General features: G+C 32.7%; 1 protein-coding gene across 1 annotated transcript in view; it reads right to left on the reverse strand.

Annotated features, from left to right (window-relative positions):
• Positions 1-24020, reverse strand: part of LOC103596478 (dachshund homolog 1-like) — a 48371-nt gene extending 24351 nt beyond the window's left edge. Inside the window, exons 1-4 of the mRNA XM_008580117.1 lie at positions 23866-24020; positions 15697-15844; positions 12322-12465; positions 11749-11817 (exon numbers count right to left, since the gene is read on the reverse strand). Of these exons, the coding sequence (XP_008578339.1) occupies positions 11749-11817; positions 12322-12465; positions 15697-15769 (286 nt within the window). The 5' untranslated portion in view covers positions 15770-15844; positions 23866-24020. The remainder of the gene's footprint in view (positions 1-11748; positions 11818-12321; positions 12466-15696; positions 15845-23865) is intronic.
• Between the last annotated feature and the right edge of the window lie 351 nt (positions 24021-24371).

Raw genomic sequence — 24371 nt, forward strand, 5'->3', positions numbered from 1 at the left:
TTACTTGCACTAATTGTTATTAATGTTAATTTTAATACTTTTGAAATCAGTTATTTAAATAAATTATCAATATTTATGGTAGAGAAAATCCGTATTGGCATTTATTTTGTAACTGCTTTATTTAACTATCCCTAAAAGCCAGTAGATTTGTGTTTCTTTATTCTAGAGAGAACTAAACCTTGCTTTATTTTAGAGAAAACTTCTTGAGAAATGCAAACTGAGAGTGTTTTCAGGGCCAGAAAATAAACTTTGCCTAATGAAATTGCCTTTTCACTAAAGATGAATCCTAAAAGAAACCTAAAGTCAATTTAACTAATTTCATCACATTACCAAACTTCACGTGGAAAGAACTATATATTTGCCTTTTGAATCTTCATCCTTATAAATTTATGCCACCCTCATGATCTAGATTGACATTTAGCCACTCATAGCCTCTTCATAAATTATCGTGGGATAAAAAGATCACTGTCATGAAGGAAGTAAGGCACATGGAGACAAAGGAACTCAGAGGTCCTGAGTTCACTGATGGAGTCGAAGCAATTTACATCTACACATCTCTGTTTCCTCAAATATATAATGGGCTTGCCATGAAGATCAACAAAATAATATATGTAAAAAAAAGTAATGTATGTACAAAACTTAAATTGTTTTAGAAATGTTAGTTGATATTCTTCTTTGTAATATCTCGAAATACTGCTGCATCAGAAAGAATGAATCCCATTTACATATCAACAATTTCCCTTCTCTTAGGTCTTTTTAACTTCAGGCTCTCTCCTCCCATTCTTCCTCAGTTCCTTGAATATGTACTACTTGGCAGTTGATGAGATTTTGGATTTCATCCCTTCCAAGGCACGTCTCTTGGTTTTCACTATGATCTCTTAGCTTGCGAGAAGAAAAACCCCTACTGCAATTCTCTAGCACACAGATTTAGGATAAAGTTGGAACTCTGTAGCTTCTGCCAGGAAACATTGTGAGTCAATTTAGCAGTTGTTAATAATAACAAATGGATTTTTATAGACTAATTTCTTTGAACCAACTAAAATATTTTCAACCAATAAGCCATTCCCCACACAATTAAACATTCTGATTTTTCTCATTCATACCCTCTAGTTGTCCAGTATTTCAGCCATAAAAATATCATTGCCATTAAAAAAAAAATGATCAAGCTCTCTAAATCTTATTTTAAAACTAAATAGCTATATTCATTTACCAAATGCTTTGCCATTTTGAGAAAGTGAAACTGAACTTTCTTTTTTTTTAAGTGTTGCTGTTGTTAAAATGATTCTGAATGCTAAATAATCTGTTTGTTTTTCAACTGTTGTAAGTCTAAAGAGATTTTTTGAATACTTCAATTATAAAAACATTTAAAACATACAAACTTGTGCAATTTTTATTTTAATGAAGATGAGAAGTTCATTAAAGAAGATAAATATTTCATTAGATCTTAAATAAAACAAAGAGATTTTTTGGCTTCTATCAGCACAAAATTCCTTTGAAAGATTAATTAATACATGCAAATTATGCAAATTAGACCCATGCAAATATTTTATGAAGACAATTAAGGGAACCATTAATTACTGCTTTTTTTGCTTCAGTGAGATTCATTCATTTAATTTTAATTTCACTTTAACTGTTTTGATGTATAATCTTGCAGCTAAGAACTTTATCTTTCCTGGCGGGTCACTTAAACTTATAAATTTCATCAAGTGAGCACACAGAAATCTGTAAAGATATTCTCAAGACTATGGTTAGTATCAAGAGAAATTCTGTCACAATGCACTCCCAGAAACAGGGAAACTGGAAGGGAATGTGAGCTCATTCTTGGACAAGGTTCAACTGCAGGAAAAGCAATTAATTTGCTTTGGCTGTGCTAATATAGGGGAATTAGAAAGTGTGACACAAGACAAATAGAAATAATTAGTTCTCCAAAATGATGTTCTCATTAATATGGTTCGAACAGTAGAAATAAAAAAAAACATTATTGTGGCATTTCTGCATTCCGTCTCTAACCATAGGAGGTGGAATCATGCACCATAAGTATTGTTATATTTATAGTCTAAATGATGATGTTTTATTTTTTTCTAAAGGAGAATTTATATCAAAGGGTGTTATATGTCTCAAATATATAAACATATACATGCTATCAAAACTGATAACATACTTTCTACAATCATGTATTTGTGTATGCTCACACATATCCTGTATTTTAATGGTCACTTAAAAATGGGGGTTCTTTTTCTGTAATTTACATATTTTCAGATTACTCATATGACTCTTGAAGTATAATAATATTTTGCAGAAAAATTTCTGAAAAATTACATTTATGTTCCTTCTGAATAAAGCCATTCTGTTTCTTAAAGTTTCTCTTAGATGGCCAGGGTACTCTAACTGTCTAGGGATGGACAAAAAAAGAAAAAGAGGCTTCATGGATATGAATCACTAGAGTCATTTCTAATCTGTATTGTTAAAAGGTAACCTTCTTCAGCTTTGGTAGACATCATACATATTTTCTATGGTTACGATCTTTAATGAGCAAGTTAATTGGATATGATGACCATCAATTTTTTCCTTGATAATAAAGGTAAAAAAACTCAAGTCAAAAACTTATTATATATAAATTTTCCTTAAATCTGAAGACGATATTACACTATCTAAAAAATGAGAAAGTAGTGTATTGACCATAATGAAAAAACAACTTCCTAAATTGTTTGGTATTCATAATAATATCACCAATAAAAATAATCATAAAATTCAAATGACAGAGGTTCTCTGACACTTCTCCCAATCCTGCAGCCAGCCATTGTTACTAGAGTACCACGAAAAGATGAAAATGTAAATTGACAATTATTACCATTGGTATTTGCTGAGCTTTTTATTTAAAAAAAAAACCCTTAAATTGTCTTTCTTTCAAAGGTGACCTCATTCCATTCATCCTTAAATTTCCAAATTTTCCAAGTTTCTTTTGAATATTTACAACGTCCACACACATATATCTTCTAAATTAGGTTCATCTGTGAATTTCATTGATACACTCTGTTTAACCACTCTTCCTTATCACTAATTACAATGTTAAATCAAAATGGATATAGCATTGATCTTTGGGGTCCTCTGCTAATATCTTTCTCAATTTCCATTTATCACTATTCTTCGATAATAGGTCTTTAGATGGTATTCAAGCCAAACCACAACCATAATGTAGTTCTGAAAGAGGGCTTCAGCATTTGGAGTTTAAGCATATCCATTACATTCAAAACAAGATTTACTTTCTTAAAATATATTTTTAAAAGAATAAAAATGTTTACACTGAAATTGTGAGAAAACATTGTTCTAAAACTTTATAAAATATTAAAATTCATGAGGATCTCTGAAATATTCCATTTATTATTAATAACTGTTTGTCTAGCTAAATGAGTAGTTAACAGTGACCTGTGATAACTATGGAACAACAGCCTGTTTATTGGTTACTGCTTACAATCAATATCACCTTTTGTTCACCTTAATCAATGCTGTCTTAAATTGATTAATGGCGTTGAAATGTTGCCAAACACCAGAGACCAGTTCTAAGGGACTAGACGCAAATTTATTATTGTTTTGTTTTGCCCCTACTAACATAATTCTAATATTTATATTTTAAGATCAAAAAAACGAGTTCAAGGTAATCCCTATGGTGATTACTTATTTCTAAGTGATTACACAATAGTCAATATGCAGTGCTGGCAGTCCAGAAACCAGTTTTAAGTCCTGTTTTGTTTGTTTGATTTCATTTTAAGAAAGCCACCCCTTTTCCTCCCCTTTTTAATCTAAATAAAGACATTATTATTTTATATATGGAAACTTGGTTCAAGTAACTTTAAAAAGTTCTTGTAAATCTCCATAAACACTTTATTATGGGACTAATTCAACACTGTATTATAATTAAAGACCATTTTTCAAAAAAAGGAAAAGTAAATTATATATTAGAATAATAATAGCTTCAGTGTTTACCAGTTGCCAGGCTCCATAGTAAATATGTTAACTTATAATAATAAAATTTAATATTAACAGCTAAAACTTAACTATGAACATACTATTGTCCAGTATAGCCTAAGTATTTTATTTTATCCTCACAACAACCCTCTGAGGTCAAGCAATTGCTAAAGGGGAAAAAAAAAAAAAGTACTGAGGCAGATATTTGAGTCTCAACCAGACTCCTAACATTTCTTAACTACAAGGTTCTGTAGAGGTGCCTAAAGAAACCCCACTCCCACACTAAACTTAAAGATCTGTTTTGAAGTATTAGAAATAGAAATCTGCATAAAACAATTATACGACAATCAAATTTGAGTGACACTTTCATAAATACCTTAAAAGAGGTAAGTTTAAGTAAAGGTCAATTCAGGATTGTTAAAGTATGAAAATCTTGGAATACCATTAGCAATTTCTATTCAAACATGTACTTCAAAAGAGGCAAAAAGGCTCTCCAAGTGTCATATACTAAATCAAAATTGGATTTGTTTCTGACATTTTAAATTTATTACAAGTGTATTACATGCTAAGTTGTAGGGTTGTAGATAAATCTTTATCTAAATATGATTAATTTCTTATTTTTTATTGCCACTTTATTTTCTTTGCTTAGAGTGAAGTTTTCCCCAGTGTGTGTGGAAATGTCTAAAAACAAATGCATAATGGATAATAAAAAAAGTAAAAAGCAGGAAAGGAAACATTTTTCCAATTGTATATCATTTCCAATTAGTAGACTGTTTTGGACTTTTTAAGCCATTAACAGGCAGTGTGCTAACTATCCAAAATGAGTGATGTGGCTGCACATGATTATCTTATAAGAGAGACAACAGGCATCTCATAATTTTATCTTGTATGAGGCAGCAAGACATGATGGAAAGACCAAGGACTGTGTGGTCATAAATCTGGATTCAAATGCCAGCAACCTCACTAACTAGTGCTGGGACTGTAAGAAAGTTAATAAGCCACTCTGAGCTTAGGTTATCACACCTTTATATAAGAGTATATAGAAAAGCTCAATAATATCCGCTCCCAATCCACCTCACTATTTCAGTAAGTAACTGTTTCCCACTTACTATGTAATATCCCTAAAAAAAAATGAAAGAAAACTGCGTTACTAGGAATTCACTGAGTGCTAGTACATTTGATTCAACAAAAAAGCTTGACCAAAGATATAAAATTTCCTTCATAAGAAAGATAAAGCATGGATGCTTTGGAACTATAAGTTACTAAACAGATAATAGCAATAATAATATATTTTATAGAAGGAAGGGTGGGCATGATTTAACAACCCTAATCTAAAAGCAATCAGGAAGAGATCAAAGCAATGTGGAAAGCAGCTAACTACATTATAGTCCTAACTCCAATAAACTCTTCTTGTGACCTTTAATAAGTCATGTACTCTCACTATGCCTCAACCTCCTTTCATGCACAATAAGGAAACTTAGTTTATCTTAAAGTCCTTTTCCAATGCTAAGGCACTAACATAATAAAAGTGTGCTTGGCATATCATCAGTGTTGAATAAATATTTGTTGAATAAATGAATAATTTTAAAATTCAGCATGTATCTTCAAATATCTAGGCAGTAGAAAGAAGATATTTTTAAATTGGGGAAAAAAAGATTGTTAATGTGAAGGCACGTCTTTTATGTCTTTTTATTGGAAGAATATTTGGTTTTCTATGATCTGAGATCAGTCGAAAAAAAGAATACAAAGCCAAGCAGTTTTGATTATGGTCATTGGATGCAAATAAAAGAGATGTACTTTCAAGTGAAATCAAGATTTTGCAAGCAAAACTTAACAGATATTCTAAGATGTCAGAGTAACTGTGGTTCACATTCCCATCGATTTTAACATTTTGTTTGTTAAGGGAGTTTTTACTTAAAAAGCAAAAGCAAAAAGCTACTATTTCGAAAGTGAATTTTCAAGACATTTTGGAAGTTATATGCTATGACCTGATTGAATTGTGAGCTGATTTATCTTATCAAGTAAAGTATGTAAATTATTTAGGGCTTATTTCTTCAGAATATTTTCTAAACTGCTTTCTGTTTTTTTCTTCCCTACTTTTTTTGGTTTATGGAAATGATGATACAAAATGTCAAGGAGGCAATATTTAGTCTAACCTGAGGTGCTCATTTGGGAGTAACTACTTGGTACTCAAATAATATTCAAATGCCCAACCTCTAGATTACTAATTCTTTTTTATAAAAGAGAGATGGAACAGCATTATCCATGATTCTCCCATGTTATAGTTTACATTTATATATTGGTCACCTAAACAATACCATTTGCAATTATAACAAACCGGAAAAGAAGCATGAGATTAATGTGTACTAAACAAAAGAAGAGAGTATTATTTAGGAAATGTGATCGATCCTGGCATGCTAAATTAAATTTTAATTTAAAATGTAAAATGGGAAGTAAGTTAATATTTGCAGAACATAAATCTAAGGTCAAATGCACAAGGAGGAAAATAACATTAAAAATGCATACATAGAATAAACACTGTTCATTTAGCTATCAGATATAAACATCAATTCTGTCAGAATTTGTAATTCTGACCTTCCTAGGCAGAATCATATCAGCCTTTATTTCCTCCCATCAGTCTTATCAGCCACAGGCTGAGAAATGTCAGGACAATAGGATCTTCACATCACAAGATCTAACCCAGGTCCTGATTCATCAATGGCTGATTCATTTCTTCAGGAACAACCGCTACATGCCAAACACTGTGTCAAACAATAGGGGCACAGTAGTGAACAAAACAGGGATGGCCCCTTTCTGTCCCAGCTACCATGGAGAGAAGAAGACGTTGAACATATTGAGATATCATCTCACCCCAGCTAGATGGGCTATTATCAAAAAGACTGAGAATAAAAAATACTGGTGAGGATATAAAGAAAAGGGGAACCCTCCTACACTGTTGGTGGGACTGTAAATTAGCACAGCCACTATGGAAAACACTATGGAGTTTTCTCAAACAACTACAGATAGATCTACTGCACCATCCAGCCATCCCACTGCTGGGTATATACCCAAGGAATGGAAATCATCATGTCAAAGGGATACCTGCACTCCCATGTTTATCAAGGCTCTACTTACAGTCGCCAAAATATGGAACAAACCTAAATGTCCACCAATGGATGACTGGGTAAGGAAAATGTGGTATATACACACTACGGAATACTACTCAGCCATGAAAAAGAATGAAATTCTGCCATTCTAGCAACATGGATGAGCTTGGAGATAATTATGTTAGGTGAAATAAGCCAGGCACAGAAAGCAAAATACCACATGTCCTCACTCATAAGTGGGAGCTAAGAAACAAAGAAAGAATGAAAGACCATAATAAAACACTGAAATTTCAGAAGGAGAGAACAGACCTATAGTTCCTAGAATTGGGAAACGGTGAGGGGGAAAGGGTATAGGGAGGAATCAGATAAGGAACACAAAAAGTAATTATGATTTTAATGATGAACATGCTAATATTAATTTGATCATCATACACTATACACAAATACTGACCAAAAAAAGAACTACAAATACACAGCATGTTTCTGTGGAGGAATGAATGGTGTGGTAAGAACTCCTAAGAGACAGAACTAGTCATGGGAGTGGGGGGGCGGTCAGGGAGGTGCTAACTAAGGGGAAGAGAAAGGAGTCCGGGAAGTGTTCCTAGAGGCTGTCACTTTTAAGCTAAGGCTTAAAGGGTGGTTAAGTAATGTCAAGAACAAGGAGAAATTGTCCCTGGTAGGCGGAGAAAGAAGCGAGACTTTCAAAAATAGTTCCAGTATAATAGGAGCACAGAGATTGAGGGGGAAGAGTTGTGATTAGGAGTAGAGGGCGTGGAAGTGAGAGAGGGAACTGTAAATTAGCAGAGCCACTATGGAAAACACTATGTCAAGATGCATTCTTCCCTCATTACATATTAAGGAAAGTACGGGATTTTGGATGGAAAAAGGTACCACCGGGAAGGAACGTTGGAGAAAGATGGGTTATTGCAGACAGACGGGTTTGTGGAGAGAGCAGGATACTTTTGGTTTTGTGCACTGAACTTTGAGGTCCCTGTGAGACAGCAAAATAAAAAGTTGAATATTACGAGTATTATCTGGAACTCCTGACAGATGTCCCAATGGGTTGGAAAGATATCTTTATCAATTGTCAAAATATATGAGTTAAAGAAATCATTAAGCAGATGCCATTGCCTAAGGAGAGAAAATTAAATAAGACTTGGGCTTAACTAAATAAAGGCATCATTTTAGAGATGTGTCTACATACAGTGCGTGTATGTGCATTTATATGTGTACGGGCAGAAGGGGTTTTGGAGGATATTTACTGACTAGCCAAAAAAACTGTTCAATGAGTGTTTATTATGAACCCTGTCTACTATATGTACACAAAATATCTTAGTAAAAGTTTCAAAGTAGGATCAACTTTCCAAATTCCAGCACAAATCATGACATATAAGTCTGTAAGATGTAAGGCATAGAGAGTTAATCATCATACAATTCAGTTCCTGCAACAAGTTGTTGTTCTTAAAATTTTAGATGTTTATTCTATATTCATAATATCACTTCCAAACTCATTAATTTTGATCAGTTATTATAAATATGAGCAATGACAAATTTATCCCTGCGTATTATGAGCTGATTTATTTATCAAGAAACAAAGGCAAATTATTTAGGGTCTCTTTCCTCAGGAATATTTTCTAAATTGCTTTCTGATTTCTTCCCTACCTCTTCAGTTTTATAGAAATGGTGTTACAAATTGCCAAGGAGGCAATATTTAATCTAACCTTAGGTATTTATTTGGGGGTAATTACTTGGCACTTGAGCAATGTTTAAGTGTCCAGCTTCCAGGTGACTCTTGGACCAAGTGTGCCATTTATTTATTGTCAAATGTTAAAAAGAAATACATGACAAGCATAAAAAATTATGGGTTATTTTGTCTTTCCTAAAAAGTTGAGTTAATTTTGGAATAGAAAGTAATTTCAGTTATTGTTAGATTGGGAGCAAGAAGGAATACAAAGAGCATTGTAACATCTGGGCTTGGGGATGCTGGGAGAGAAAAAGTGAAGGGAACAAAGGGCTATGTTGTGTCATTCTGAAGCAGCACATGTTCAGGCTCCCAAAATGCGTGATATATGCCAGTTCACAAATTAGTAATAAGTTCTAATCCTTTCTTCTTCGCCTTTCCCATTCTTGTACTTACAGAGAATTTAATCAAATAATCTTTTTTCTTTGATTTCTCTGTTCACAGCTAATTTTGTTCTATTTGTTAGTTTCTAAATGTATTAATTTAGTCTAAGATTAGAAAAAAAAAACATTGAAAAGGTTAAGTGAGCTTATTTAAAGAGTAGCAAAAGATGACCTCTTTGCTCTGCTATTTTAAAAGTTTTTTAGAATGGTCCGACTGCTGGTAAAATATCTTTTTAGCAGCTAACAGCTAGAAATAAATTCATCTACAGTGGGTTTTTTATTATATTTGGAGAAAAATCATATTATCTAATAAAATCATGCATATTACAAAAGTGTTTTATTGAAAAGTTACCGTGCATTCTGAACAATACAATAATTGACAGGCTGAATAAGTAAGTGAATGAATGAAGTGAATAAAGATTTTGTATAAAATTAGAAGCAAAAAGAACCCTATAATTTATATTTGGCTTTAAATTACTATGTATAACTGTCGTACAAATGTTTTGTTTCCCTAATCATGAAGGTGTTTGGATGGGTTTACTGTGTTACTCAACTTATAGCATTCTGAATTTCAAAAGGAAGGCAATTAGTGATTAACACTTTCCTTCAGAATAAGCAAATCACAACAATAGAAATTGAGAGTTGTCAATATTTCAACCTCGTACAGTAAGACTTTGCCAATATTAAACTATATATATGAATATATATAAATTTTACAAATTCAAATAAAAACAACCATAGCCTTATTAATGACCACATGTTGCTCACTTCGAACTCATGGCATACATACTATGTCAACTATGAAAAAGTGTTTAATCATTGCTTAACCACTTCTTAATATTAATAATTAACCTCTCATTTATATGCAGGAATATATTGTCTATAATTTTTTCTGGATTGAGTTCAGACCACCTTAAGGATTCTGTGTAAACCAGATAATTTACATATCACACCCACCTGGAGGTGCGTGTGCTTCCTTAGACCACATTATGTAAGTTAGTGCATCAGTAGTTCCCGCACATACAAATCGGGGCTGATATTTACATTGGCCTTATTGAGGTTATCTTTCCTGATTATGAGGACTGCCTGTTTGTTAATAGTAATTATGTAACTTGTACAAAATACAACAGAATTCTTATGATTTTAATGATACATACACACACACAAACGTTGAAATCTATAATGCTCTAATAATTGAGATCTTCTCGGGCCGGCCCGGTGGCGCACTGCGCTAGTGTGCCGCTTGGGAAGCGCGGAGGCGCTCCCGCTGAGGGTTCGGATCCCACATACAGACCGGTTCCCGCTCACTGGCTGAGCGAGGCGCGGGGGCAACACCGAGGGTTGCGATTCCGTTGCCGGTCCCGGTCCGGTACGGGGGTGACACTGAGGGTTGCGATCCGTTGCCAGACACGGAAAAAGACAAAAAAAAAATTGAGATCTTCTCTACGTCTACAATTACATTAATCTTGCACATCCAAGGAGATGTCTCATAATAGCATATGGCTAAAGCCTTAGGATTTAAAAACTAATTATCATGGCCTCAGGTAAAATAAATGTAGGCCAAAATGTATAACATTCTTTCCCCAAGAACGTTCCTTCAAGTTTCTGATTGTTACTTATTGCACATATAATACTTTACAAAAATATATTTCCTTTATAAACTAAGCCAAGAATGACACTTTTAGAGCTGATGAGAAAACAAATTAATGTCACACAATATCCTAAAAGTGACTGAGTTTAAAATGCAAAATAAAAGCAACTGGGAGGATTATGGCAGTTAATCATTTTAGGCTTCCCTTTGAAGAATAATCTTTATTTAAAATAGAGAACAAATGCTCTTTTTACTGTTCAGGATTCATGTTGTTAGAATTGTTTGTTGTCTAGAACTGATGTTTGACTATAAATGCTACCTTCAGATTTTGTTCTTCCTAACAATGTGGTCTTGGCAACATATGTATTTAGCTCTTCTGAGTATTTAATACAACTCCCGTTAGTATTCTATATATGATTTTGCTCAGTAGAACTGTGTTATTAAAACATATACAATGGCATACAAGGCATTTGGAAAATCCACATAGGAACTAAACAATCTTATTTATCGTTCACATTCAACTAGTTCATTTCACATGTACCTTGCAGTAACTGTCACAAAAATGAGTAGTTAGATATTTTTAAATTTTGAGAATTACCTATTTGATTAACTCATGGTTTTATTTATGCAGTATAAAACTTATAAACCGTTCTTGAATTATATTGGGCTTCAAACATTCAATAAAATGCATTTACTGTGTTCAAGATTAAATCATACATTGTTTAAAATTAATTATTCCTTTTTAATTGCATTGTATAAACAGAAATGACCTGTTAATTTAAAGAAAATCTATCAGCACAAAATAAATTCACTCATATAAACAAGCAAGATGAACTTGACCTTGTTTGAACTTGTTTTGATGTGGCCCAGATGGTAGGCTACATGCTTGAATAGCAGGCTAAAGCTGAGGAAAAACTCATATAGCAAGATCTAGATTTATGGCCTACTGCAAATTCCTACCTTGTATTGTCCTTTCAGCATCTGTTCTGCCGCCACTGCGGTCAGCTTCTATCTCTGGGGTCAGAGAGTCTAAAAGCACAGAAAGGTAAGAGTGACACATATTTCATTTGATTCTTACTGTCCTTTTTTAAAAAAAGAGCAACCTGTTACTTTGGTGCTGAATTAAAATTACATAAATCTTTGTCTTCTTTTAACGGTTGAACAGAAACTACAACCATAAGGATTTCCAGAAGATTTGAATAGATAAATAAGTAATGCAACATTGTTCATAAAATAGGATGGGGCTTAGGAAGTTCTCAGATTTATATTTTATCATGTTTCAGTAGAGACAGATCTGGTTCAACAGAGAAGCAATGCTATGTCCCAGATCCTGGAGTTAAGTGAGAAAACGGTAGAAGCACCTATGAAATAAAGCGTTTCTCCCAAAACATCCTTCCCACCATGTTTTCAGCTACAAGCATAGTTGAATGAATCACAATATGCAGAAATATACAAAACCACAAACACACGTCTAAATTGTCCTTTGAGTATTAAAAATGAAAGTTAGTCATGCATAAATATACACCTTCTTACCATTTAAGACCCTGAGACTATCTGTCGAAGCTGCCTGTTTTAGTGTCTGCTCTGCTTGCTCGCGCCGTTTTGTCTCAAATTCAAGTGCTTCCTGCAATTTTCTCTTTGCCTTCTTCTCCTTCTTTAGCCTCTTTTGAACTATGGCTAGAAAACAGTTTATGTATATTATTTTTTTCAAAAATGTTGCAATGTTGCTAATTAACAAATCAATTATGTTTTTTATATTATTCATTTTTTTAGTGCTGGAATGAGTCTACCTACTACACACAGGAAGTTAAAAAAAAAGATAAAGGAAAAAAAAATACTTTTACCTAAAATAATTCCCAGTAAAATGTCCAAGGAGGCCAATTTTTATTTTATCCTTGAACTATTACAAGAATGCCTTTAATTGTCATATGTAGAGATAAATTTAATGGAAAACTAATTTTACTAAATACCTATACTCACTGATAAAGGAAGCCTGATTAAATAAATTTTGTGGCTTAGTTCTCTGCTCTTGAATCAGAATAGTGCAGAGTAGTCTGAGTATTGCAAACCTTTATAAGCATGCCTTATAAGGTGTCAATTTAAGTAGCAAATGGGGCATTTCCCCTTCAAACCCTCTGGAAAACAGTATTATATCAACCAGGTTTTTAATAATTCTTTCTTGAAATTTTAGAAAATTCAGTAAATATTTCCTGTATATGAGGAAAAAAATACTCTTAATTATTGCTAACATATACAAGCAGAATTTTTTTTTTTTTGGATGAAGCTATCATAATTTTCTCAGAGAATAACTTCTTCATGGCATATTTACAGCACTATATCATATTTTAAGAAAATCATTATACTTTGCCTCTGCAGGAATTTGGTGGTGTATAGAACCTCACTGCTAATAATAATGTGCTAGTGATAAAAATAGCATGCCTTTTATATAAAAAAGTAGATAACAGTGCAAAAAGTTGATTATGATACTTTTTTCTCCTACTGGAAATTTAATATTTGTATATAGTATGTAATCAATAAATAATAACAAATAAATGTTCTTCATAAAATGTATATTAACTATACTTTTGGCATGATAAATGTTTTAATTCTTACTATAAAGGGTAACTAATCAGCATATGGGAAGTATATACATATGTTTTTATTTAAAATCATCTTTTTTGATGGTTGCTAAACATTGTGGATGTTAATGTGACAGAACCAGGATGAGAAAATTTTTCTTTTTTTTTTTTTCCTTTTTGTCTTTTTTACTGACCGGTAACGGGATCGCAACCCTCGGTGTCGCGCCCGTACCGGGGACTGGCAACGGGATCGCAACCCTCTGTGTTGCACCCACACCACGCTCAGCCAGTGAACGGGAACCGGTCTCCACATGGGATCCGAACCCTTGGCGGGAGCGCCGCAGCACACTCTCCAGTGTGCCACCGGGCCGGCCCGAAAATTTTTCTGTTAGTCATGAAGAGCAATCGTTCCAAGTTAACTCTTGATTTCTTACTACAGATTAAAGAACAACAACACTTTTAACACAATATATTTAGTCAAAGTATCAAATATGGTAATAATGGCTCAAGTAAGTATTTTAGTTTCAATTTCTAATTTCCATATATTCTGTTTTATCACTATTAATATTGTTAAGGTGACAGCCCATTAATATGTCAAATTTATTGCTGTATCACATATTTTTTAAAAGCACTTTTTTTTATCAAAATGTACGTTTGCTACAGTCTTATAAGAAAAATAATTAAAACTGATTTAAAATAAATACGAATTTCTTTTATTTAATAATGTGAAAATCATATGCTCACTTTATAACGAAAATACTTGCTTACTATTTCCCTTTCCAAAAATGGTTGTTTATAAGTCTCTTTGAAAAGATACAGTAATTTCTGAAATATTTATTTAGACTATACACTCCCAGAAGCTCAATTAGCACATAGCTCTAAAAGCCCAGTACCCAGCACACTGACTGCTCACTCTGTCCTCCTACGTAATTGAACCAAATGGGATTACGATGTTCTCTCTTCAGGGTAACATATTGTTTCAATAGACACATTCATAATAGATAAGTATTGATAATTATTACCTTTACTGTTTAAAATTAATTAAATGGGAAGTTCATGGTGTGATCTGTGAATGTTTTGCCCTCTAGTGGTTAAAGGAATAAAACAGAATTTAAATCATGCCAACAGGTTTGAACCAATAACTTCCTCAAGTAACCAAAGTGTTCCATTAGGAATTCAAGGGCTTGCCTTTCAGTCTTGTAAAAAAAAAAAGACTTCCCTAGGTGAGAAATCAAGACATGGCTATCTCATGGAAGACTGGACTATTTGACCAAATTTCCAAATTGACTAGGAGCACATTCATTATCAATGTTTATATTATTTTGATTATTTTAGTGCCTAAGTCTCTGTGAAGTGCATTATTTAGAACTGTGCTATATACCGGAGGTGACAGCTCCCCAAACCAACCTCACCCCGGAAACCCACTACCTGTTGCTTCACAATAACTCATGAAACCACCTGGTAAGTCCTACTAGTTTTAAAAGCAAAATAGAAAAAAATGATTTTTAAATGACCATGTCTAACATAAAAAGAGAATATGTGGAGCATTTATTTTATGTACTTATACGAGAGAAAAGAAGTTTCCAGGTTTTCTAGAATACTTAGGAGAATCTTATATTTGAGGCAAAGGGAGAGTTTGTTGTAAAGAAAATACTCTTCAAATTCATACATAAAATAAACATACAGATACGAATGACCTTCAAAATTATCCATAGATGTACTGCATAGTGTGTGTAAAAAAAGCAATTCACAGATCAATATTGTTATTATTACCCAATAAGAATTCATATCAGTTTCTATTCTGTGTGCTTGACCTTGTTAGATGAAAATGAGGCATTCAGAAAGAAAATTATACCAACACTTAACTTTCGTCATTTGTTCAGATATTCATCAGTCTTCAATTTCAGTTGATAAATATCTCACTAAACCTGCTTCGCTCGAATAATCAGTATTTTCTATTTTATGACTTTAACTCTTAAGTTTTTCAAAGGACCATTGAGAATGAACATAAAAATCTTTGTCGCATCTGTCATCAGAGCTCATTCTTACCTTAAAGAATATGAATTCATTAAACTCTATAAGCAATAAAAATTATATGATTAATGATATAACACATATATTTCAATTCCCTGAGGTAGGAATTGAAAAGAAAACATGTATTTTGGAGATTAAGAAATACAATGAGCCCAGGATTCAAATTCTGCTCTGAACTTTAGTTACAGGTAAATTAACAAAAAAGCTACAGTCTCAAAGTACATCACCAAACACAGTATTATTATGTCGAATATTTTACTTAAAGCATTAAACTTATTTGGAAGTTTAGAAATACCTCTATTCTTTTGTTCCATAGCCAACTGCTTCTCAAGTGTTTCCCTTAGTTCTCTTTCCCTTAAAAAATCCATCTTCAGCTCTGTTTTTTCCAGTTGGACCTGTTTTTCTTGAGCTCTGGCATTATCAATAGCAACTTTCAAGAGCCCCTGTACAAAGAAGGCATTCAGAATGGTAATATTTTGGTACAATGCATATTTCAGTTAGTACTTAAAAGCATTCTAAAAGAGAAGAATCCATTTATCAAATTCTTTAGTTCTTGTTTTTAATTCACCCTGCACTCACTAGGACAAATACTACATACAGCTAAAGCAAAAAACTTCTAAATCTAATTAAAACATTTTAGAAAGACAAATATTTATGGTATGCAGGTTCAAATGCTTCTTATTAGAATATCCAGATCCAAAGCTAAATGAAGGCAGCACATAAGTGGGTCTAAAAAATAAAAAAAATGAGAAAAAAATTAGGCTGAAACTCTTCCACAAGTAATTAACTGACATGGTTCATGCAACCCCACATGGTCATGGCAGCACTCACCTCTCTGTCAAAGCTCATTCTCCCCCTCCCTGCCAAGATTACACTAGTCACAGTAGTCTTCTTTTGGTTCCTAAATGCAGCAATCTGTTTCTGCCCCAGGGACATTACTCTTTCTGCTCTCCTCCTGAATGTCCTTCCTCCAGATCTTTGCATGGCTTATATACCCTCATTTCATTTCATCTTTGCTCAAAGTCACCATTCAAGAGAGGCCTTCTTTTATCAACCTATGGAAGGGCCCTCCGAATGTATCTAGTTACTCCCTTCTGAAAATTCTTCATAGCATTTAGCATTATGGAATACTGTCCTATATTTATTTATTTACTGATTTATGTTGTTTCTCCTCTACTAAAATCTAACCTGTCTGAGGCAGGGACATTATCTCTCCATGTGCCCAGGGTGCAGAAAATGCCTAGCATACAGTAGATTTTCAAAATTTATAGAAATTATAATACTGCTATATTTTTCTTGAGATATATGTTTTTTTGTTTTTGTTTGTTTGTTTGTTTGTTTTTTGTTTTTTTTTCCTTTTTGTCTTTTTTTTTACTGACCGGCAACGGGATCGCAACCCTCAGTGTTGCGCCCGCACCGCGCTCAGCCAGTGAGCGGGAACCAGTCTCCACATGGGATCCAAACCCTTGCTCCCAAGCGGCGCGCTCTCCAGTGCGCCAGAGATATATGTTTAAAGGATTCAAAACAGTGGATTAATAGTACATTATTTTTATAAAAAGTCATTCAAGGGCCACCCCATGGTGCACTCGGGAGAGTGCAGCGCTGGGAGCTCAGCGACGCTCCCGCCGAGGGTTTGGATCCTGTATAGGACTGGCCGGTGCGCTCACTGGCTGAGCACGGTGCGGTGCGGGTGACACCACACCAAGGGTTGCAATCCCCTTACCAGTCACGAAAAAGACAAAAAAAAAAAAGTCATTCAAAATGGTTGTAATAAACAGAATAACTTTAAGGAAGTTTTTTGACACCCTACAAATTCAAAAGAGAATGGTGAAAACAAATTTTATTTATTCATACAGCTAATTATGGATATATATATATATATATATATATATATACACACACACACTCACACACACACACACATATAATTTAACTCATTGTACACTGCTTTAAAATTTAGTGGTATTTTTGAGATTTTTGAAAATTAGCTTATGAGAATATATTAAACATGAAGAAAGTATTCTGTGTGTTTTCTCTCCTAAGATGCTCTGGACCAAAGTTACTAGTAAAAATTAGACCTAAAAATTCTATTCTCATCAATTCAGCAATACGAAATGTCTTTTTGAAATAGAAGATATTTTGCCTTGGTTTGTAGGTAGCAGCAGCTAAGATTTTCCACTGAAATGATAAATGAAATGGAAGCTGACACCACATTTTGATGTACCTGAGGATGGGACCCCCTTGCATGAGACACCATGAGCAGTTTGAATCAGAAATTTCAGTTCCAGCTTGACTTGTAAGCCCAAGAGTGATGTACCCTTACTTCCGCCTACCATGGTAAGCTGTTAAGGCAACTTCCATCTTAACTAATTCAGGAACATTCCTGTGTGTGCTTCTTCTTCATCAGGAACAAACAATTAGTAACAAATGAAAGAGATCATTACATCAAGTGCCCTTTTAGATCACCCCAATTAAAACTTTAGTTTAGCTGTATTTTAATTCTAAGATACCAAATTCTAATTTTCTGCTCTGATTGCTCTTGTTGACTTATCTTTGAAAGATGTACTCTCTGTGCAATGTCTAGAGATTATTTAGCAAGATGCCAATGTTGGCACTACTTAATGTGTTGATTGGTTGTATTATCAGTAGCTGTTTAAAATAAATTACTATTAAACTATTATTGTCCTTGGCTGACAAAACATAATATTTTGGTGTTCTTTAAAGATGAAACAATCATTATGAATAAACATGTTGAATAATGTTAAACTGCACTCTAATTTGTGTAATTTTATGTTAAAATTCGTTGTAAAGAATGAAGTTGCTAAGAGCATTTATGTTTACTGTTTCTTTTTGTTACAGTTGCTGCTAACGTGGCTAATGGTAATCTATTCCTGCTGATTATGTCTGAAAAATATTAGCTTTTAGGATCCAATACCCTCTAGGGACTACTTATAAGCTATATAAAATTAAATTTAATTTTTAGACTTCAAATCAGTGCCCAACAGTAGGAGTCCAGTGTGAACAAAAATCTGCACTAGAGCCAAACTGATGCATATGCAAAATTATGTTATTGCCAGTGACAGCTCTGCTGCAAAAAATACAGAATACTGATTAAATTTCAGTGCAGCAGGGGGCTGGGAACAGCAATAGCCAATAGTGTTCACAACATCTACAAACCATTAGGACACTATTTTAACGATCAGTGATAATAGTACTTTCAGATTTGTGTAACTTCTGTAAATTTTCCTGGTAGATCATGTCTAAAAGGACACATTAAATGCTGGGTCTCACTTGGACATGCAATATCCAGCAAAATGCTGTGACGACAATGTGAATTACAGCAAAAGACAGAAGGTTTAACATAAATATTTCTCTACAGGGAGGTCAGTTCTCAAGATGACAAAGTTGGATAATGACAATTCTAAAAAAAAATTTTTAATTTACTCACTCTATGGCACAACAATGATAATAGAAAATGGTTGATTGCCATCAAATTTCTTTTCCATAAGTGAGGTGTGATGGTTGTCATGATACACAACTATTTTTGCTTTCTAAAATGACCTACCTTGTAAATTAAATTATTCTCATCATTTTTCAGAGAATAAGTCGCTCTCTCTTCTTTACTAAAAGGGACACTGTAATTGATCTAGCAATGTTTTTACTACTTCTCTAGCTTAAAAAGTATAAATATCGGCTTGTACAAGGGATTTCAAATAGTATCGGTATGAAAGAAACATTTCTTAATAAGCTAGGTAGATCCTAGAGAAAAAGCTTACTTAGTCTGTGTTTGTATGTTATACAAATTTATTTCAGAGTCAGATGATGAGCAAGGTGATTTGAGTATCACTAAAACTCATGTGACAAAATTTGTGCTCAGTAATATGCTGCTTCCAAGGAGAGTAAAATACTCTAGTGGAAGAGGATTTTAGAAATCACCCATGCTTACCAAAAAAAAAAAATTAAAGATGGGGAAATCAAGGTCCAGAAGGATCAGGTGACTTACCGAAGATTTCAAATAGTAAATTGACTAGCCTAGATCAGTACTCTCTCTCTCTCTCTCTCTCTATATATATATATATAAATTCTTTTAATGTTCCCCTAGTCTCTTTTCAGGGTGAGAAGAAACAGCATCTCTTGGAACCAGGAATTTTTGTTGACAAAAAATAAAGAAAACAAAAACAATAGTACAGTACCAACTGATGCATTTTTACAGAACTTCTTATAACAAAAAACACAACTATACTTAGTTTAATGTTATGGTTATTGTTCTCCTAAATCAGTGAATGACAGACTTCCCTTTAAAAGCACTTCCAGGTATAATGCCATCTTGTGATTCATACAAGCATTGTGGCCATATGGCACCATGGACTCTGAAATCCGCCTGGCTCTGTTTAAATCCAGACGACACCAGCACCAGCACTGTGTGACCCTATCTGCCTCCATATTCTCATATTTAAAATGAGGATAACAGTGAAAACCACTGCATAAGGCTATAAAGAAGATTCAGTGTAATATTGTTTATAATTAGCATAGAGACTGACACATTAAAATTTTTCACTAAGTATTAATTTTACTGTTATTGCTACTGCATATGATATTAATTAATAATTATAGTATATAGCTAAAGTTTTAGAGGTTATTACTATTCTCATCACAGTAAACTGTGTTTAGAATATTGGGTATATTTTATTGTTTTTTATGATCTTATTAAAGAAACTGGTAATACTATTAAGTGGGAGAAGAAAACTCAAAATATATAATTAGAATTAATAATAAAAACATATAATGCAAGACCAATATATCTGATCTTAGCCTATGTATATTTTGAAGAGTCCTATTGTGTTAAGACTTTTGAAAAGTTTTCTCCTAATTCTTTTGTCTAACTTTGTTACAATTAAAATTACATATTAATAATGCAAATAAACAATTTCTTATTTTAATTAATTTATTTTTTATTTTTTATTGACTTAAAAAATAAAGTAAAATTATTAGCCATGACATTGAAATGTAGATTGTTAAGAAGAACAACCAGAGTATTCATTTATACTTAAGTTCTTTTTCATTTTGTTTTCTCAACCACAGAAGTAGAGAATACTTCTTAGATACGTTAATTGGATGATGTCCATTTATTAGAACATAGTGTATCAATCTGGTCCTACCATTTACTGTGGTTTCAACATCCCATTTAGGTCTTCCTTGTTTGCTTATTTACTCCTTGTAGACAAACATAGCAAGCCAAATTCCTGTCATATATCTCTTTATGGCAAATATTTTCAATGCCAACCTCATCCTTAATAAAATTTTATATTCTTTCCCCTTATTTTACATTTTCACTTTTTCCTTACTTATCCATTCTTATTTTAACACTTGTAAGCCATTTTATTTCATTTTGTAATAAGATGAAGTAATTTGCTTACAATCCTGTGTACCAAAACGTTCTGGCTGTGATTTACAGCATGAAAGCTCATATTAAGAATATTAGGTAGAGTTGCTCTTTGAGCATGTTTAAGTGGTAGCCAGTGTTCAAAGGTGTCACTTCCAGAAAAGTGATACTAAAATTTTAGTCTTGTCACAAAAAATCTCACAGGGAGTTCTCCATGGACCTGTTTGAATGAGGAAGCCATAATGAAAAATTGCCCACACTGAAAAAAAAAAATAGAATTCCATGTAAAATTAATAAAAGCATAATCTGAAATGTATCCATATCCCTCATTAAAGTAAAATCATTCTCCTTTATTTTTAGATGTCTTTATCCATTATTACTTTTAATTTCTAAAACACTTAAGTGTTAAGAGCAGTATCTCTACTATTTAACAAGAAGCTAGTGACCAATTTTTTATATATAAATATAATATTTTCAACAGGTCTTCTTTTAAGTCACAAAGAAATAACATTTATGAAAATTCAATTTTCATAATGTTGTCATGAAAGAGACAACTGTAAATCATTACAAATTTAAAAATTCAGAAGTCAAATTACAGTGCACTACAAAATTAAATTATTGACTATTATAACAATAGCACTTTAAACAAGTTATTTTAAAAGATTTTTTGGTAATTAATTTTAATAAAAAATAAAATAACTTCAGAGAAAATATGGAGCTTTAAACTTACTACACAAAAAGTATGTTACCATTTTGACAAAGAAAGCAGAGAACCCCATCGTATATAATTGAAACTGTAGAGAAAATTGAGATAGGCAGAATGTAATTACCCAAATTAGAATTTGGACAGCAAACACATTTATACTGTATGCCTAATAAGCCAGGGTCATGACTGTTTAAACATTCTATACCATTCCTAGGATATTACTATGATTCAATAAATGTGGCAATAATAAAAGCTACGACCTTTTGTAAAATGACGTGAAATCGTTACTGACCATAAATCCAGTAAGCATGTGTGTGTTTATATAAGTGTGTGTGTTTGCATGAATATATGTATGTATGTGTATGCCTGTGTGTGTGTTTATATATCTCTGTGTATGGAACTCAGTAATATTTTTAATCTTTATTTTATCTTATTTACACATATGTACATGCATAAGTACATAAATATATTAAGTATGTACATATAAATATATAACAATTGCATCTACATACACACCTACATATATGTAAGATTGAAGTGGACAAGCATACTGTTTTAATGAAGCATTCTTATTTGAAGGGGTCCTAATTTTATCAGACCGACATCCCTATGATTATGGACTATAAATATATAATTTACTTTGTCTTGACTATTGTTCTGTCATTAACTCTTGCTAAAATACATCCTCAAGACATAGGGTTGAAAAGAAGAGTATATTAAATTTAAAGCCACCTTCAATAAATAAATTGTCAAAAAGCTGTATATTTTAAAAGCAGAGTTTTCTTTACTTTTCTTTCTTTCTTTTTTTTTTTAAAAAGAAATAATTACAGTTTGAGGTGATGCAGATAACATTATTAGCCTGAATATTTCTGGCCTACAGGAAGTGGACGAATACTCCCAAAGTGACAGTATTTGACTTTGAGATGTGGTAATCACATATAATTCAAGAATGTGTGTGTAAAACCAACTCTTTAGATGAGCACATTAGTTTACACTGATGAAATCCAGAAATATTTACTCTGCTGAAATTGAAATTAAATTCTCCCTGTCATGGTTAAAGAGCTTTGAGTTAGTGAAGATATACACATACAAATAGATTTTCTTTCCTTCATATAGAGTTGTATACATAAGAAAATAAATTGTCTTCTTGCTTTTCAGAATTTACATTCAGAAACGTTGAGGGGTATTTTCTGAAAGTGTTTAATTTAACAGAAGAGAAAGTCACTAAAAGCCCTATTTCATAGAAAATAATAATGTGGCTGAAATTTAGGGGAAAAAAAAGGCTTCTGTTTATTTTAAAATATAACCTACTATTTGGCTATCACTAAGTTTAGTCTGGATTGATGCTTTATTTCAATTACTGAGATATAAAGCCTTAAAGTTGAATACAGTTCTGCTAACTCTAATTACATTAGTATCAAAAATGCCATATTAATAGATGAGAAGATATGTTACATTAAAGGCCTTCTGTTATGTCCTTGGAGAGGTAAATAAAATTAATTACATTTCCACTGGCAGAAAGTTTAGTATGACAGGATTTGTGTACAGAAAATTAACTGAGGATGGAGAGTCAGAGTAAAACTTTTTAAGTAAGAAACTTACCAGTACAGTATCTGAAAGCTGTGCCTACCAATAGCTACTCCAAATATGGAGAAATAGAAGAAAAAAAATCTCCATCTGGGGTCCACATGATCACTTCATGTGTGGGCAAAAAATTATGCTTTCTCCTTTCCAAACACTCTTATTATCTTGGCTCCATGCTCTATGTTATTGTTAACTGTATTTTTGATTCATAATGTACTGTACGTAAAATATACATCCTGAGGACCACATAGGAAATCCGTGGAAAGTTTTGTATGGCTTTTTGAAGTCTATTCTTTGAAGAATCTTATTAATTGAAACAAACTTATTTATAAAAAACAGGGATTCTCTTGGATTCTTCTACATTAGACATATTTTAAATTACTAAATATATCATTTCCTAACTGGAAGGTCAGCAGTTTAAAAATAACTAAATGTTTATTAGAATTGTTGTGCCATCATTTAGCAAATTAGACAAATATAAACAGTTAAATTCCTCTCATTAGTTGACAATAAAAAAAAGAATTTAAGAAAAATGATTTTTAAAATGCCCATGTCCTTTTCATCTAAGTTTTTGTTATGACTTAATATACATATTTGAGTATTTCTATACCAATTTGATTAGTTTAGCAAGTTTAAAAACTAAATTACTTGAAAAAATGTAATACCGTGGTTCAGTCAGTCTCACAAATGATTCATTCATTCCAACTTAATGTTGGAATAGTAGAATTTTGCATAAAAACCTACAACTAAGTGTTCTATGTTTCTTTCTTCCAGATTGCAAAAAGACCTACCTGTATGTTAGTCAGAAGGGTCTCTATGGAAGACAATCCATCAGGAAACAGAAAAGGAGATGGAAAACCTGGAGGCAGTGGTTGTCCATGCCCAGTTAGAGAAAGTTTGTCAAGGCTGTCTCTTGCGGTGGGTGTGGAAAGCGGGGTCTCATCTGTATGTGATTGAAACAAAAATATAGAATAAGTTACGCTTGTCTGTTTTTATTAGACCTCAGTAATGGCTTCCCTAGTGGTTTCCAGAACATTTATTGCAAATTGGTTCCTGCTATCAGGAGAAAATGCTTTCTGCTGAATTTTCTTTAATGAAAAAGCTGTGGAGATACAACAAGATAACATTAATGAGTAACTTTATAAGCCTTTTAAATGCAGTCTCTAATGAGACTGAGTTTACAGTGCCATAGAATCTTTTTAAAACAAATATTATCTCATGTATAGTTGTGATAATATATTCAGGCTGACTTTATGGGCACCTTCCCAATTATCTCATTTTAGTTGGTTCTGTTTGG

This window comes from Galeopterus variegatus, unplaced genomic scaffold (genome assembly GCF_000696425.1).
Source record: "Galeopterus variegatus unplaced genomic scaffold, G_variegatus-3.0.2 Scaffold2026, whole genome shotgun sequence".
Taxonomy (NCBI): Eukaryota; Metazoa; Chordata; class Mammalia; order Dermoptera; family Cynocephalidae; genus Galeopterus; species Galeopterus variegatus.